The 18775-nt window shown below is 39.7% G+C and overlaps 1 protein-coding gene across 1 annotated transcript in view; it reads right to left on the bottom strand.

The window, feature by feature from the left end:
- Window positions 1–4105: 4105 nt before the first annotated feature.
- The window catches only part of LOC127799228 (long chain acyl-CoA synthetase 9, chloroplastic), a 55063-nt gene continuing 40393 nt past the window's right edge, over window positions 4106–18775 (bottom strand). Inside the window, exons 8-12 of the mRNA XM_052333046.1 lie at window positions 9123–9240; window positions 6212–6343; window positions 5974–6108; window positions 5656–5862; window positions 4106–4481 (exon numbers count right to left, since the gene is read on the bottom strand). Of these exons, the coding sequence (XP_052189006.1) occupies window positions 4314–4481; window positions 5656–5862; window positions 5974–6108; window positions 6212–6343; window positions 9123–9240 (760 nt within the window). The 3' untranslated portion in view covers window positions 4106–4313. The remainder of the gene's footprint in view (window positions 4482–5655; window positions 5863–5973; window positions 6109–6211; window positions 6344–9122; window positions 9241–18775) is intronic.

Raw genomic sequence — 18775 nt, 5'->3', positions numbered from 1 at the left:
CGAGATTATCCGGAAGAAGGCCATTATAATAACTCATAAGGAGTATTATTCACTGACTTGGAGGGCACTTGATCAAGTATGTAGGCAACAGTCAATAGTGCATCTCCCTAATACGAAATTGGCATATTTGTTTGCGTCATCATGAACCCAACCATTTCCAAAAGAGTTATATTCCTTTCTGTCATCAACACCATTTTATTGAGGAGTATATGGGAGAGTCAATTGTCTCTCAATCCCTTTTTCATCATAGAAATCTCTAAAGAGGTTAGCTAGATACTCATGCATATGATCAGTTCTTAAAGTTTTGATCGTTTTTTCTGTTTGATTCTACACTAAATTAGTGTATCGTTTGAAGCATTTCAATGCTTTAGATTTTTGAGAAATCAAATAAACATATCCATAATGCATGAAATCATCTATAAAAGTGATGAAATATGAGACACCATGCCTCGCCCTCACACTCATTGAACCACAAGTGTTAGAGTGGATGAGTTGTAATTGAAAATTAGCTTTGGTGCCTTTTTCAAATGGTTTTCTAGTTATTTTACTAGTTAGACAAAGTTCACATGTGGGCAAGTCAATTTTAGTGAGTAGGCCTAAAAGGCCTTCTCGAGCTAGCCTATTCATTCTTTCTTGCCCAATATGATCTAGCCTAGCATGCCAAACATTCACATTTACATCCATATTTTCATGAGATGTAACAAAGAACAGGCCTGATTATAATTACTAAAATCACAATTCATAACCATAAAACTATTCGAAAGAAATGCATAACCATAGTAAATTGTTTCTAAAAACAAATCCATACTACTACAGACGAAATTTAATATGAAACCTAACCTAAGAAGGACTATAACGAAAATTAAATTTCGTCGTAAATCTGGAGCAAACAAGACATCATAAAAAAGTAGAGTCCATCCACCACGAAGTTGGAGTTGACAAGTGCCTATGCCCTTGACTTCAACTCTGGTATTATTCCCCATGAATATCCATCTTGACTTCTCAGGTAACCGATGATATTCTATGAAAGCTCCATAGTCTTTAACTACGCGATCGATTGCTGCTGAGTCTACAATCCATAGAGGACAAGAGTCAACCATCATAACATAACTTGAGACAAAAGCAACATGAGTGGAGTGGAACACTACCTTTTTCGACTCAACACAATCCCTAGCGAAATGGCCCTTTTAACCACAATTTTAGCATTTTACTTTTTAAATGTCCTTCTTCCTGCCTCGCTTACCTCTTTGGTGTGAGTTGTCCTTAGGTTTATCCTTGTCCGACTTTTAACCTTCTTACCTTAAGAACCTTTTTCTTTCCACTTTCTTTTGTGAAATGACTTTTTTTGGAGCCTGATTCGATAATATATGCCTGATTAGGAATTTTAGTAGCTTGCAAGCGCTTATCTTCCAATTCCAAATGATTGTATCATTAAACGTTCTAATGTTATCATTATGCGTCATATTCACTTTCATATATTCCCAAGTAGTAAGGAGAGATCTTATAATAGACTGAACCTGCTGCTCCTCGATGAGATTGTGCCCTGCCGATTGAAGTTCTCTAATCATATTTGACATCGCCCAGAGATGTTCTCTCATGTTATGACTTGGATGAATCTTATAAGTGTCAAATTTGATTGTAAGAATTCTTTGCCTTGATAGTGAGGTATTGCAATATCTTTCTTTTATAGCATTCCATATATCTCTAGCAGTTTTATAATGTTCAAATTGACAAAGAATGTCATCTTACATACAACCCAACAAAGTAATGCGAGCTAGGGTGTTTTTTTCTTTTTCAGGCGTTATATGCCTCTTGATCTCTCTGATGTTGGGATGTATTCCCACCATCATAATGAACCATGACATTTGTTAAAGTCTATGTGACTTCAATTTTCTCCAGTATAAATTGCACCTTTCAATGCCACATGTCATAATTGTCTCCATACAATTTTTCACCCTTATTTAGTTCTGCAATTATATTATTGGTTACAGTAGACATGATAATTGATTGAGAGACATGAAAATTCATGAGCTAGCATATAATTTCACAGCATTTTAATTGCAACAAGACAAATCAAGAATATAATAATATCACATTTGTATTGGAATCCAAAGGTCATCTATGCTTCTAATCATAATCCATATACACATGTTCGACTATTATATAATTAATTATAATTTGTGCAATCCACATAAAATATGCCACATCATATTTATCTCATTTACATATTCAATTTTAACATAAATGCTTGCAACTAAAGTAATTATCATGACAAAATTAAAATGCATAATAATTTTTCATAATTGTGCAAAAGAATTAAAGTATACATGCCACCTTAGTATGTGTTCTAAGTTTAGACAAAATTCACGTAAAATTTACCTAGTGTATTTAATCCATGCATATGTACCATAGAACATGTTATAGAAATAAAGATAATATCACTAATTGTTAAAAATTAGTTTTTCAAAAAAAAAAAAATAATAATAATAACGCCATGGCAGAAGATAAAGGCCCACAACCATGGCGACCACATCAAGCCATGGCCATTGACGAAAGGCGCAATGAAAAAGAAAAACCCTCGATTAGATGACTACGGCCACTAATCAGACATGACCGCAAAAGCGGTCAATCAAGGTAGATGTTGGTGACCTTGAGTAGCTTCCAACTAGCCATCCTTTCATGCTAGAAATGGAGCAACAAAGACGACAACAAAAGGCAACACTTCAATCAATTGCAACATAGCCATGGGGATGCACAAAAGGTCCACAGCCATGGCAAACCCAAATGCGATGATCGACTATTTAACGTCAGCCAACTCCTATCGCCGTTAATCCATCGAAATCCATCTTCAATCGCCATTAAACTATCCAACAACCCCAAAACGGTGAGATTCCAATCATTCTTTATTTTATGTACAAGTAAATATACACAAATACAAGAACTAAACAAATTTGTGTGAAAAATACATGAGTTTCTAAAATCGTGGCTCTAATACCATTTGTTAGTTATTCTATGTATAAATCATAAATATCACAAAGATAAATACTTGATTAACAACGAAAATTTTTGATCTTTGAAATTTGTCGTGCCACGAGCTTCCTTGAACTTTCAAATTAGGTGCACAATCATAAGACGAAAAGTGCACTGAAGCCATGACCAGTGTTCTAAAAGGCAACCACTAGGCAGCCATTGGCCACTACGAATCAGTCCAAATTGGAACCCTTAGGCATCTTCAAGCTTGATCAGCGCTTGGGTCATCGCCTAACCGCTTGGGTCTTGCGCGGCCTGAGCCAATTATCATTCCCTCCCCCTCTCTCTCTCGTCGGGCTTGTCACCATCGCCAATCTAGTCATCTCTCTCTCTCTCTCATCGCAATCTTCTTGTTTCTCTCTCTCTCTCACTATCGATGTCAGACTTGTCACCATCGCCAATCTAGTCATTTCTCTCTCTCTCGAGACGCCAATCTTCTTCTCTCTCTCTCTCTCTCTCTCTCTCTCTCTCGTTGTTGATCGAGCCGTTCTCACTCTATCAATTCTCGCTCTTCTTCCTTCGGTATGTATGGTCATCTTCCTCCTTTCTCCTTGCTATTTGTTGCACCATCTTCGTCAAGTAGCAAGCCATCTTCCTCCATATTGAGCAGCAAGATGGCTCGCAACAAGCAACAATGGCTTGCTGCTTGCAGGCAAGCAACATTTTTCCTAGACACTAGGCCCCCATCTGCCACTCGACTAGCGCCTAACACGTTTTAAAACACTGACCATAACCAAAAAGACCCATTCTTTTAATAATATTCACAATATATGATGCTCAATGATTTTCAGTTTGTCCCAAACCGTATGCAAGGATCTATATTTATAGAAGAGAAAACCTTATCTAATAAGATTTAGGAGATAAAGATCAACTAGCATTCTAATTTTAAAATTATTTCACTTAGAAATAATTTTATTTTAGGATGATAACTCATCTCATCTTATTTTATTTCTGATCAAATTGACTCATTTTGGTCTCTTTTGAATATTAATTAACCATTATCAATTATGATATTTATTTGTACATTGAAATCATAGCATTTGATAGAAAAGAATGTGAAGCAAAATGAAGTACATCACGTAAATAGACAGCCATCCTGTCTTATTTTTGACCAAAATTACTTCCGCCACAAGAAGTAGAAACAAATTGAAAAGTCTATTTGTGGTTGAAAAAAGTAGAAAAACATCATAAAGAAATGACTGGAAAACAGCAACCTGCATATGAACAGAGTTGGCTTACACAAAGCTTCGCCAGGCCTGGCCTATTAAGCAAAGCTGGAAGAATCATGATTTGTATAGCTGAGCAAGTTCGTCGGAGAATGTTTTCCGAATCACCTCTCTCTTTATCTTAAGTGCTGCAGTCACCAGGCCAGATTCGGGAGTCCAGGGTTCAGGAAGCAATTTGATCTTCGCAGGGATCTCAAACTTCTCTATACGGGACTGCTTTGCTGCCTGTGTGATGGTAAACAAGGAATATATAAGCCAAAAAAAAAGGAAAACAAAAAGAAAAGTCCGCAATTCTTTATATATTAAGCACCCTCTCATGGAAATGCTGTCCGTATCCGATGCGTACAACAACCTCAACACCAAGCCTTAATCCCACTAGGTGGGTCGGCTACATGGGTTTTAGTTCTGTTGGTATCCGATGCGTAAAAGAGTAAATAGGTAAGCTATCCAAAGAGAAGTGGATTTATACTATTTTAGATGTCAATTGATACCCAATATCTCAAATTCCAAAACTTAAGTTGTTCCGGAAGAAATATAAAAGAGTTCAATTCACAGAAAGCCCAGCGAAGAGGAAGGTAAACTAGATTCAACTAGCCATTGTACAAAATATATAGGGTAACTGCAACAGCAACAACAGCAATTACAAGCCTTAATCCCACTACACACGGTTGTCCACATAAATTATAGATCTCCAACCATCTCTATCCATGGTTATAACCTATGTAAACCCATTATATCCTTACTCATATTTATGGCTTTCCTATCAAATTTTCTTTGGCTTTTTCTTCCTCTTTTGCTACAAGATTTCCTCCGTTTCATTGTCACTTTCATACTCACCTCATTCATGTATTTGCTGGCTTTCAACGTGTATGTTCAAACCATCTTGGAATCACATCTCCCATATCTTATCATAGATTCCAATCTGACCGTATTATGTAAAATCTCATTTTTTTTTTTTTTTTTTGCTTTCACTTTTGTTTGTGGCCGCACACAAGGTGCGCCTTCATAGATGTGACTTGATAAGTTAGTTGCTCATCCCCATAACAGGAAGCTGTATTATAGATCTACGTTTCAAATTTTAAAGAAAGAAGCACGGTCAATTTTACATCTGATAGCAAAGCAAGATACTGCCCCAGATAATTTTTGAAACTCCTATTTCTAGATTTATATTATTCTAGTTGACATCTGATCTCCAGCTTCCACCCTATGAGCAGTCAAATGCATTGACCATTTTGTGGTGGTTACAAAATGCCACTCCCATGCCAAAAAGTTCAGAATTAAAGCAACTTCTTGTAGTTATCCCCCTAGCACTTCTCTTGGTCACTTGATCAAAATTTTACTTATGTGGGCAAGCATAAACTAACAATAAGACCTTATGGAAAATTATAAATCAAATTACCTTTACAAGTGACCCATGCACTTCCTTCACAGTTTCTTCCTTTTGGCATAAGTCTGAAAAATCAAGAAAAGCAATTCCTTGTTTCGAGGCCCAACCTTCCACAGTGGGCTGTGAAGCTACCACAAGAGCCACACAATAACTACGGAAAGGATCAGCATGCAACATTATATTGTCGACGTATGGGCTGACAATAAGTGCAGCTTCAACCTGCAGGGCAAGCATCATACACTAATGAAAACATAAGAGCGCACAAATAATAATAATAATAATAATGAAAAGAAAGCCAAAAATATATATATTATTTCAACGAATTCATACCTTCCCCAAGGAGACATATTCCCCATGCTGAAGTTTAACTATGTCCTTCTTCCGGTCTATTATCTCAAGGCAACCATCACCATGAAACTGACCTATGTCTCCAGTGTAAAACCACCTCATTCCTCTCTCATCAACCTTTTTGCATTAAAATAATGTCACAGTTCATTACATTCAGCAAAAAGAAGTTACTCACACAGATGCTCAAACAAGACAATAAATAAGAAATCATAAATAATACCTTGTACACTTCCTTTGTTTTCAACTCATTCTTGAAATATCCAAGCGTAACATTTGGCCCACCGATAACTATTTCCCCACGAGGCATTGGTGAATCACTTGTTAAATAACCAGCCTGAGGCCAATCTATCAACTGAAATGCAGAAGATGTCCAGTTAATATGCCAAAAACTAACATGTCTACCCGTTGAACTTAGAAACTGTGACTAATCCAACAGATAACATATGCTAAGAAAAAACGAGTTGAGAAAAATATTGTTTTGATGCTATTGCATCTATGGTTTGAGTTGTGCACGTATATGTTTTCTTTTTCTTTTTCTTTTTGGTTTGAATTGGAACATAGAAGTTTGAAAGAATAATGTTCTAGATTGGGCAAGTATCATCCTGAGGGAGCAGACTTATTATCTTAGAGACACATAGAATGCTTAAACATCTTAGTCCTAGCTTGAGTTAGAAATAGAATTTCATTCTGGCAAAATCCTTTTTTTTTTTTTTTTTTTCCTTTTCTGTCCAAAATAAGTGAGGGAAAGATTCGAGATATGATTTCTCTAAAAAGATTATAGTGAAATTTTCAAGACAAGTGTCAATCTTGTTCAATATGCAACTTGATCCCCAAATATACTTTGAAATGTTTTAACATAACATCGCATAAACAACACCACCAAGCCTTAACTACTAAGTGCAGTCACCTACACACCTACATGGATTAAAATTTGCTAGTCATCTCTATTAAAGACCATATTTTTTGTAAGGTCTTTATTGTTATGTTATGCCTAAAATAATATATAAAAATAAGAATAAGCAAAACTCAGTCTATGGATTGGAAAATCCCCTCAATGCTTTTAGTGTTGGGAGGTATTTCTACTATTCACAGCTACTCTCAAGCTCGGATAAAGGAGGAAGTATGTGTTAGGCCAGCCAACAACCAGAGTAAAAATTGATGAAGGCTGGGTCCACTTTGGGTGTGTATAGGCTGGGTCCGCATCCGGATTTATCCAGGCGTGCATCAAGGGGGAAGGTCATCGCCCCTTGGGGACTAGTTGGGTGTAAGTCCGGATACCCCGAGTGAATCAAAAAAAAAAAAAATTGATGAATCTCTTATCATGTGATATATAATAAAAATAAATAAAGGGTAAAGTATGCAATACACTTAAGATATAGGAGAAGACATACTAAAAATTTTAATAATCAAAAGACAGAATCTTTGTCTGGTACTGCTAGGGTGATGCCAGAGTTAGTCACTGCTTTGCTAGCTAGTCAAGGTTGTAGTCTAAGGGTGTGAGACACATCTTCACTTTATGTGAGCATATTTATGAGCAGAGAAATTTTAGAGTTTGGAAAGTTTGGGGGATCTTTCCATTCTCTATGGGGAACCATCCTCAACATTTTTTCCTTTGGATAAGTAATTGCAAAAGTTTATATAAACAACAATTGCCTTAAGGGGGCAAACCCCTATTCAAAAGACTCTGTACAAAACCAAGAGTTTCCACTGTAAACTAAAAAATAGAATGAAGATCACCTAAAAATGTACTAAGAAGTACAAGAAAAAAAGTATCCATCCTTAACCAAGAGAAAAATAAAAATAAAAATTATGTAATTTTTTTACTCAAAACCAACCACTATAAATCCCCAAAAGCTTTCCTGTTTCTCTCTCTCTATATAACCACCAAATACATAAAGGAATAGTCATCCAAACAGATCTCTAGTAAGTCGGTGGGTAACTCCAATAAGAACATAAGAAACTCCTCACTGAAGCTGGCATAACCCATTGAATACCCAAGAATGGATAACATAAAGCTCCACACCTCCCAAGCTACTGGACAATGTAGTAAGAGATTGTCTATTTGCAGGGATGGCCATCTACACAAAGTGCTCATTTTCCACACTGTTCTCCCAGGAAAGCGAACACAAAGGGCAGTATAGAAAGAACAAACAGTTAAAGTCCCCTTCCATATCAGGCAGCCCCTCCGCGCGGGGGCTAAAAAAAAACTCCCAGTCATGGGTTAGTTTTGGAGCAAGTTCAGAAAAGCTGGCATGCAGTCAATTACCCACTCCTAAGAATTGCATTTGAAACCTATGAACTAAGAGTGAAGAGAGAGAGAGAGAGAGAGAGAGAGAGAGAGGGTATCTTCCACGGTAGTCATTTTATTAGAAGCCACAGAATAGAGGGCAGGAAACTGAACCTTTCATTTTCATGACCCATGGGTGCAGTCTTTTTAGTTTTGTTAGTCCTCTTTGCAAAAACTTTTTCGCATGCATGCACCAGCAAGGCATCTATCTTTTAATATGTTTTTGTTTTCTTATTTAAGATAATGATAAAAAAAAAAAAAAAGGAAGCAAGAGAGAGAATAGTAGCTGCATGTATTATCCAGGAAGCTTCATTTTCCAAATATTACAATCCAAAACACAATTTCTTATAAACCATGCTTTATTTATTGTCTATATACGTTCTATGAAATATTAAAGCACGTCCAGTTATTGCTCTGCTCTGTCCCTATCCTGCCTTTGAAGAATTTACTCTATTAGGATGTCCACGTTATTTTGCATTGGTCCCCTATGTCTGTGGGACATGGGTTGACAATACTATTCCAAAAAGACAACTACATCACATTCACGGCTATTCTGGCAACTAGCAAATAGAACATTAACTACCCAAAAGTGACTAGCCCTTAATCCCAACTGATGAGAATTATAGATAAAAGAGGAGGTACTTAAAAATTATATAAACTTTCGATATGGCAGAATATATTGGGAAAACCTTTTAAAATTTATTAATGCAATTAAAAACAAATTGGACAATAAATTTTTAAAAGGAGCAGAAATCACCGGTTGAAATTCCCTCCAATCACATGAGATAGTGAATAACGTTCAAAGCTTCATAACATTGAAGTGATATCACTAAACATATTTTACCTTAACAAATGAGCAAGGAAGTGGAGCACCAACACGGCCTACTGATGTATCATCGTACTCTGAGAAAGTCCCACCAGCACAAGTCTCAGTAAGACCATACCCTTGACCTATTGGAGCACTGAAGATAAGAACCAGAAAATGCAAAATGAGATAGGGGAGGAAAATGAAAAGGTGTTTTATCTAGAAAGTGGAATGGCATCATATCACACTGTCCAATCTTTAGCATAACAGTCACACGGATCAAGGAAATAAGTTGGATGTACAGCATCAAACTTTGGCAGCATTATTCAAGTATTTTCTACTACACTTGAGGATTGACTGTTGCACAACTATAAGCAAACTACATGTAAAAAAGAAAATCCTTGCATCTCAAACCTTCAATGTGCCATATCTATAAAGAGTTAGGATCACAAGAAAAATATGTGTGGGTTATTAGCACTCCCCAGCTTCAGCTTAGCAGCACTAAAAGAAATAATTTTGAGTTAGATGACAGAGATATGCTTATTTCTAACAGAGCTTCAAAATTTAGGTTTTTGTTGTCCCTACTCCAATTCATTACAAGGTTCATCCCTCTGAGTACATGGCACCTGAAGATAGATTCAAAAGGACAAACAGGTCGAGCAAGACATATGATACTAATATTGTAGAGATGGAAAGGAGCTAATTTCCCTCTTTGACTAATGGGAATTATCTCCAATCTGTGTAATTGATACCCCAAATCACTTCCTTGATTGATAAGAGTATATTGTAGGAATATTATGTATATTCTTCTTTCCTTTTTTATTCTTTCCTATTATGTTGTACTCTTTCTCTACAAGACAAAAGAGGAATCAGTGTATTTGCAATACAGAAAATAGAGAACTTTATTTCTCCATCTCCTTTAGTTTATATGGTATCAAAGTAAGGATTAAATCACAGTCGTTGACTGTAAAACCCTAGGCAACCATTATTAATGTCGGTGCCATAATGCTAGATTTAAATGGCATCTGACATTTATTATTATGGAACTAATGATGTAATTCTTGCAATATGTAATAAAAAATATTTTCATATCTTAAAGTCATATCTTCATTCATAGTTCTCCAATCATTATATATGAATGACTCCATAGATTTCTTGTTAAAAGTCTTATTTTTAAGTGTTAAGAATATGTGACAATTAACTTTTGCGATAAGGATATCTTAACGATAATTTTCAGTTGTTGTTGCAAAAAATACACAATTAAATTTTATGATGTGGGACCTACTCAAGCTCAGTGTCGGGTGAAATAGGGTTGTCGCAAGAAAAGTTGCCGCGAGGGGGTTTGCCACAAGGATGCTTGTCACAAGAATCGATCTCACCACAAAGATTTTCGCCGCAAGGTTCTATCTTGCCACAAGGATCTCGCCGCAAGGTTCTGTCTTGCAACAAGGATCTCGCCGCAAGAATCTGTCTTGTCACAAGGATCTGTCTCGCTACAAAGATCTTGTCTCAAGCACCTTTGCCTTGAGAATCTCACCGCAAGGATATGACCCTGTTGATACTTCAAAAATGGATTAGAAGGCTCATGGGAATCCTCGCCTGCGACAACCCTTCGATGCCTAAGTCAGTACTGGATCCAGATAACTATTCACGAAAGCAGTAAAAAGGTAGTCAATATATCAAAATTTTATCAAATTCGGAGGTCCCTTTCAATGTTCTGTAGCTGGGTATTTATAGGGCGCGATTTTCAAGGATGCAGGGTGCTAACAAGTGTCACTTGTTGGGCAATCAATCCCAAATCTACAAGCTCAACTTGAAGCTCAGTGAGATTTGGTAAGGCAGCGACACCATCACCACATACTTGAACTACTTGAAGCATATATGGCAGTACCTGGATCTCTTCAACACTTATGAGTGGAAAAATTCTGACGATTGCAAACATTATCAAAAAATGGTCGATGTTAATCAGGTGTTCAAATTTCTTGTGAGACTCAACATTGAGTTTGATGAGATTTGAGGAAGGATCATCAAAGGAAATCCTCTTTCTGCACTCAATGAAGCCTTTTCAGAAGTTCGACGCAAAGAAAGCCAAAGAGTTGTTATGCTTGGCAAGAAGAACAATGGCGCAAGTGGTCTGACCGAGAATATGTGTAACATCCTGTATCGAGCGATAGGAAGAACCGGAACAACTTATCCTGATAGGCTTACGCGAACTTCCCAGGGGGGGTCACCCATCCTTGGATTTCCCTAGGTCAAGCACACTTAACCCTGGAATTATTTGCTTGCATTCAGTCCAAAAAGTATCCAGCTGGTGTTATTTCTTTCCTTACACTATCCTCGATATATACTAACTTCTCTGTGTTCTCGGGGTATTACATTCTCCCCCCCTTGAGCATATGATGTCCTCGTCATGCGACCTTACAACTGGTCCCAGATCTCCCCCCTCATGGCTGATGTGGGATTCGCCTAAGGTGCCTACACGCACCACCCCTCAGGGACTCAGTGTCCTCGTTGAGGTTTGCCCCACCACTGCGCTTAGAGGCTCAGGGGTCGACTCTAATAGCACATGTAACATCCCGCATCGAGCGATAGAAAAGACAGGAATAACTTACCCTGATGGGCCTACACGAACTTCCCAAGGGAGTCACCCATCCTTGGATTTCCCCAGGTCAAGCATGCTTAACCCTGGAGTTCTTTGCCTGCATTCAGCCTAAAAGGTATCCAGCTGATGTTATTTCTTTCCCTACACTATCCTCGATATATACTAACTTCTCTGGGCTCTCGGGGTATTATATTCTCCCCCCTTGAGCACATGACGTCCTCGTCATGCGACCTTACAACCAGTCCCAGATCTCCCCCCGATGCATCCTTACAACCAGTCCCAGATCTCCCCCCGATGCATGGCCGATATGGGATTCGCTTTAGGGGGGGGGGAGAATGTAATACCCCGAGAGCCTAGAGAAGTTAGTATATATCGAGGATAATGTAAGGATGAGGCCGATGTGGGATTCGCCTAAGGTGCCTACACGCACCACCCCTCAGGGACTCAGTGTCCTCGTTGAGGTTTGCCCCACCACTGCGCTTAGAGGCTCAGGGGTCGGCTCTAATAGCACATGTAACATCTCGCATCGAGCGATAGGAAAGACAGGAATAACTTACCCTGATGGGCCTACACGAACTTCCCAAGGGGGTCACCCATCCTTGGATTTCCCCAGGTCAAGCATGCTTAACCCTGGAGTTCTTTGCCTGCATTCAGCCTAAAAGGTATCCAGCTGATGTTATTTCCTTCCCTACACTATCCTTAATATATACTAACTTCTCTGGGCTCTCGGGGTATTATATTCTCCCCCCTTGAGCACATGACGTCCTCGTCATGCGACCTTACAACCAGTCCCAGATCTCCCCCCGATGCATCCTTACAACCAGTCCCAGATCTCCCCCCGATGCATGGCCGATATGGGATTCGCTTTAAGGGGGGGGGGGGGGGGAGAATGTAATACCCCGAGAGCCCAGAGAAGTTAGTATATATCGAGGATAATGTAAGGATGAGGCCGATGTGGGATTCGCCTAAGGTGCCTACACGCACCACCCCTCAGGGACTCAGTGTCCTCGTTGAGGTTTGCTCCACCACTGCGCTTAGAGGCTCAGGGGTCGGCTCTAATAGCACATGTAACATCTCGCATCGAGCGATAGGAAAGACAGGAATAACTTACCCTGATGGGCCTACACGAACTTCCCAAGGGGGTCACCCATCCTTGGATTTCCCCAGGTCAAGCATGCTTAACCCTGGAGTTCTTTGCCTGCATTCAGCCTAAAAGGTATCCAGCTGATGTTATTTCCTTTCTGACACTATCCTCGATATATACTAACTTCTCTAGGCTCTCGGGGTATTATATTCTCCCCCCTTGAGCACATGACGTCCTCGTCATGCGACCTTACAACCAGTCCTAGATCTCCCCCCGATGCATGGCCGATATGGGATTCGCTTCAAGGGGGGGGGAGAATGTAATATCCCGAGAGCCCAGAGAAGTTAGTATATATCGAGGATAATGTAAGGAAGGAAATAACACTAGCTGGATACCTTTTGGGCTAAATGCAGGCAAAGAACTCCAGGGTTAAGCGTGCTTGACCTGGGGAAATCCAAGGATGGGTGACCCCCCTGGGAAGTTCGCATAGGCCTATCAGGGTAAGTTGTTCCGATCCTTCCTATCGCTCGATACGGGATGTTATAGGTGGTATCAGAGCCGACCCCTAAGCCTCTGAGCGCGATGGTGGGGCAAACCTCAACGAGAATACTGAGTCCTTATGGGGGGTGCGTGTAGGCACCTTAGGCGAATCCCACATCGGCCATGCAAAGGGGGTGGATCTGGGACCAGTTGTAAGGTCACATGACGAGGACGTCATGTGCTTAAGGGGGGGAGAATGTAATACCCCGAGAGCCCAGAGAGGTTAGTATATATCGAGGATAGTGTAAGAAACGAAACAACACCAACTGGATATCTTTTGGGCTGAATGTAGGCAAAGAGCTCCGGGGTTAAGCGTGCTTGAGCTAGGGTAGCTCAAGGATGGGTGACTCCCTGGGAAGTTCATGTAGGCCCATCAGAATAAGTTATCCATGTCCTTCCTATCGCTCGATGAGGGATGTTACAATATAGCACTTGTTACTGCTAATGCTAATGCCAGTGGACGACATATTTTTGGTCAGCGAAAGGTTAAAGAGAAGCCTCGTGTTTGGTGCGACCACTGCAACAAACCATGCTATACTCGAGAAACTTGCTAGGTGATTCATGGAAAACCAACCAACTAGAAGCCGAGACAGAAGTGATCCCAACCCACTACTAATAAAGTTGAAGCTGGACCATTCAACAAAGAGTAGATCGATTAACTTCTGAGATTGCTAAAGTCTAATCCATCACCTAATACACCCAATTGTTCATTAGCCTATTCTGGTAGAAATTCTTTTACCCTGTCTAGTTCCTTTAAATTTGCTCCCTGGATCATTGATTCAGGGGCATCTGATCATATGATTGGTTTATCACATTTGTTCAATTCGTATATTCCATGTTCTGGTAGTGAAAAAATAAGAATAGCTGACGGTAGTCTTTCACCTATTGCAAGTAAAGGTCTCATTAAACTCCCTAATAGTATTGATCTTAAATCAGTACTTCATGTTCCTAAACTTGCCTGCAATCTTTTGTCTATCAATAAACTCTTAAGCTCTCAAAAGACTCTAACTGTTGTGTTATCTTCTTTGATTCCTACTGTATCTTTTAAGACCAGAACTCGGAGAAGACAATTGGCAGTGCTAGAGAGATAAATGGACTCTACTATTTGGATGGGGATATCTTCAGTCATAAAAAAGCTCAAGAATTGGGTGGTACTCATTCGACTTCTGTTTCTACTCAAATAATGTAATGGCATCTTAGGCTAAGTCATCATAGTTTTCCTTACTTAAAACATTTATTTCCTAAGTTGTTTAAAGGAGTGGATTCTTCTATGTTTTAATGTGAGAGTTGTCATTTATCTAAAGATTATCATGTTAAATTTATTTTAAAACCCTATTGCCCTTCAAAACCATTCTATTTGATACATAGTGACGTTTGGGACGCTCAAAGGTTTTCATTTTATCTGGCAAAAGATGGTTTGTAACTTTTATTGATGATTATACTAGACTTTGTTGGGTTTACTTGCCAAGAAATTAGACGTGTTTAGAATTTTCAAGGATTTCTTTCATATGATTGAAACGCAATTTAACACAAAAATTTGTATTCTTTGATCAGATAATGGAATTGAATATTTTAATGAATCTTTGGGGGGGGTTTTCGAAAAAAAAAAAAAAAAAAAGAATTTTACATCAATCCACTTGTCGTGAAACAAATGGTATTAATGAATACAAAAATAGACATTTACTCGAAATAACTAGAGTTATTATATTTTCCATGCACATCCCCAAATACCTCTGGGGCGATGCAATTTTAACTGCTTCCTATCTCATCAATCAAATGCCCACTCATGTTCTAAACTTTGAAACCCCCTTACATTCTTTTAAGAACATTTTTTCTCATGTGCCAGATATATTCTGAGTTACACTTAAAGGTCTTCGAATGCACTTGCTTTGTTTATGTTCCACAAATCAGTGTTTTAAAAGACGCTAGGCGTTAGTTGGGCAGCAGGCTGATGCCTAGCGCCTAGGCCACCTAGGCAGGGTCTAGACGCTCCCAAGATTTTTTTTTTATTTTTTATTAATACATTAACAAATATTAAAATATTTGAAACATTAAAAAATATTCAAATAACAAATATTAACAAAGGCACAACAACGCTTGTTGTGCAGCGCATTAACAACTATTAAAATAAGTTAAATAACAAAGGAAGCAACGCTGCTTGCTGCAAGCAACGCTTGCTGCTTGCTTATTGCTTACCAAAGGGCCGCAAGCGGTGGAAGACAAGGTATAAGAGTTTGGTGGCAAGGAGACGATTAGGGTTGACCACAGATACCAAAGAGAAAGGAAAGGAACGATGGTCAGCAGCGCCGACGAGTCCATTGTCCACAAGAGATGACGGTGGCGTGCGACGAGAGAGGCTGAGATAGAAAGGGAAAGCAACGAGAGACGAAGAGAGAGGAACGACGGTCGATGGAAACCAAAGAGAGCAAGCGGCGACAGCGACTCCACAAGAGACGATCGATGGCGGTGCCCAAGAAAGAGAAGGCTCAGGCGGTTCATGGGGCTAGGCGGCCCATGCGGCTAGGCGGTCGCCTTGGCCGACTACACGCCGCTCGGCACCGATTAGCTGGGCCAACGCCTAAAGGGGCTGATTTTTCCATAATTGTGGCGGCCCCTAATGCCTCGTCAGCACCTAGGCGGCCGCCTAGGCTGATATTTACATCACTGCCACAAATATTTCATTCCAAATTAGATCTCATAGCTGAAAAGTGTGTTTTTTTAAACTATGCTCCAAATAGAAAAGGATACAAATGTTTTAACCCTGTGACAAAAAAAAAAACTCATATAAGTATGGATGTGTCTTTCTCAAGACTCAACCTTATTTTTCCAAAAATCATCTTCAGGGGGTAGATAATTTTTTGAAACTTCATGTTGAGGACGATACTTTTCTAGAAATCCATGATCCTCTTCCAACCATGATTGACACTCCACTCCACTCTACTCTGATAAACAATTTGAGGAAACAGATGTTAAAAAAATTAAGGAACAGAATGTGTTTAGTTCACAAGTACCTAGCATGATAGGATTGGAACTAGGGGGAGAATTATGTCATGCGTCGCCAGCTCTAAGACTATGTTTTACTGCCAATTTAATTTCCTTTGCATTATTACTACTGCTGTAATTTTTATTTCAGTATTGCTTTTAGACAAATAGAATATGCCTATGCATGTGGTCAACTGACTGTTTGTTGCAACGGCCAGGCTGGGAATCTGCCCTTGGGCAGTCTATGTATAGTCAGTTATATGGCTATAGGTGAGCATGAAATGAGAAATCATTGAATTCTACTTCTCTCTATCGACCTTCTCTCTCTCTCTCTCTTCTCTCCTTCTTCTCAAAATCGTGTATGTGCCTGCTTTGCTCTGAGCAGCACCTATTCTGATTCTAATCGGATTGGAAATCAAGTCATTGCCATGCTTGGGTCGTGACAACTTAGTATCAAAGCTCCGGTTCTCGAGTCGAAAACATTGAACCAATGGCGAACAGAACTAGGATGAAGGGATTAGAGACATAGTTGCAGCAAGTCAGCTCGTCTCTGGTCAATTTTCACAATCAGGTCGATCAGTTGGAGTTGGGAGCTACGAGGGAGCATGAAGCAATCGTAGCTTTGGACTGCAAGGTCAAGAGTTCTATGGAAGGATTGGAACGCAGGTTGGATAGCTCCATTGCGAGGGTGCGGGAGGAGTTAGGAGCTCAGATGCAACAATTTATGCTGATGTTCACCTGACAGCATATGGTAAGGCTCTCACCTGACTTTCCTCCCCGGGGAAGAACTGAACCCATTCTAGGAGAGAATATAATGAACCAAGGAAATGACCACCAAGAAAATGAGATTGAACCAGAGGAGGAAATAGAAGGATCCGTGAGAAGAAGAGGGGACAACCAAGTTAATCACCAACCACCTGGATTTCCTATGCCCCGAATGGAGATACCAACCTTCGAAGGAGTCAATCCCAGATGGTGGATCAGGAGATGCGAGAGAGTGTTTGAATGGTATAATATACCCAAAAGACAGAGGATAACTTTGGCTTCAGCCTACTTTAACGAGGTGGTGGATGCTTGGTACCAAGGATGTGTGGGAGTGGGAACGATTCACACATGGGAAGAATTTGCAGAAAAATTGAAAGAACGCTTCGGGGAAAGAAGCATGGTGGACGTTATCGGGGAGTTTAATAAGCTAAAGCAAGTCGAAAGTGTGGAATCCTATTAGAAACGCTTTGAAGAGCTTAAGTCACTTATGATCCACCATAATCCTCACCTGTCTGAAGCTTATTTTGTGTCTAGTTATTTAAGCGGATTGAATGATGAATTGAGACCAATGGTAAAAGTGTTGAAGCCCAGAACAGTTGAGCAAGCTTCAGAAAGTGCACGACAACAGGAGATGGTGGTTAAAGCTCTAGTGAAGAAACAAAAACAGCAACAGAAGAGCATGGGATTGGGGTCGTTTCCTCCGGGGGGTAGAAACCCCAATAGGGAGACGGCCAGGGAGAGTGCTAGGACAAAAAATGTGGCTGGGGGAGGTTTTTCATCCTATGGTGGTTGATTGGGAGATCAAAGGAGACTTTTTGGGCTGTGCTACAGGTGTGGGGACAAGTATTTCCCTGGACACCAATGTAAGAGGCAAATTTTTCTGTTAGAAGGCAAAGAGGAAGGGGTGCACGAAATTGAAGAAGGAACTGAAGAAGAAGAGTGTGAAGGGGAACACAATAGAGAGACTTCCATACATGCACTCAAGGGAGTCCCCAACAACAAAAAAATTAAGGTTGAAGGGAAGGTAAAGGACTACAGCCTAATGATCTTGATTGATAGTGGAAGCACTCACAGCTTCCTTAATGAAGGAATGGCGGGAAAGCTTAAGTGCAAGTTGGCCAGTACACAACCACTGAGTGTAACCGTTGCCAATGGAAACAAGGTAATAAGCAAGTCAACTTGCCAAGGATTTTGTTGGGAGATGCAGGGAGAACCGTTCAAGGCAGACTTGAGACTTTTGGGCCTAGGGGGTTGTGATGTCGTTTTGGATGTAGATTGGATGAAAGAAGTTAGTCCTATTAGTTTTGATTTTAATAGGATGGAAGTTTCCTTTGAGAAAGGAGGAAGAAGATTGACTCTATCTGGAGGAAGAGAAGTAGGAGTAAGCAAGATGATAACTGGGAAAAGGCTCCAAAAGGTGTTTAAGAACAAGTAAGGACGGCTAACACAATTGTTTTCAATTGTGTCAGTAGAGGAGGCACCAGGCAGTGCTAGGCCAGGAGAGGCCTATTTTAGCATCAAGATCCCGAACTCCACTGCTGGGCAGGTACAAAACTCTGCTCTACTTGATAAATTGTTGATTGAATTTAATGATCTATTCCAAGAACCAAAAGGCCTACCCCCCAGCCGAGAGTTTGACCATGCCATTCATCTTAAGCCCAACTCAAAGCCTGTTAATGTGAGATCTTACAGATACCCATCAATTCATAAATCTGTTAT

This window comes from Diospyros lotus, chromosome 4 (genome assembly GCF_014633365.1).
Source record: "Diospyros lotus cultivar Yz01 chromosome 4, ASM1463336v1, whole genome shotgun sequence".
NCBI lineage: Eukaryota > Viridiplantae > Streptophyta > Magnoliopsida > Ericales > Ebenaceae > Diospyros > Diospyros lotus.
This window is presented reverse-complemented; position numbering and strand designations above follow the sequence as displayed.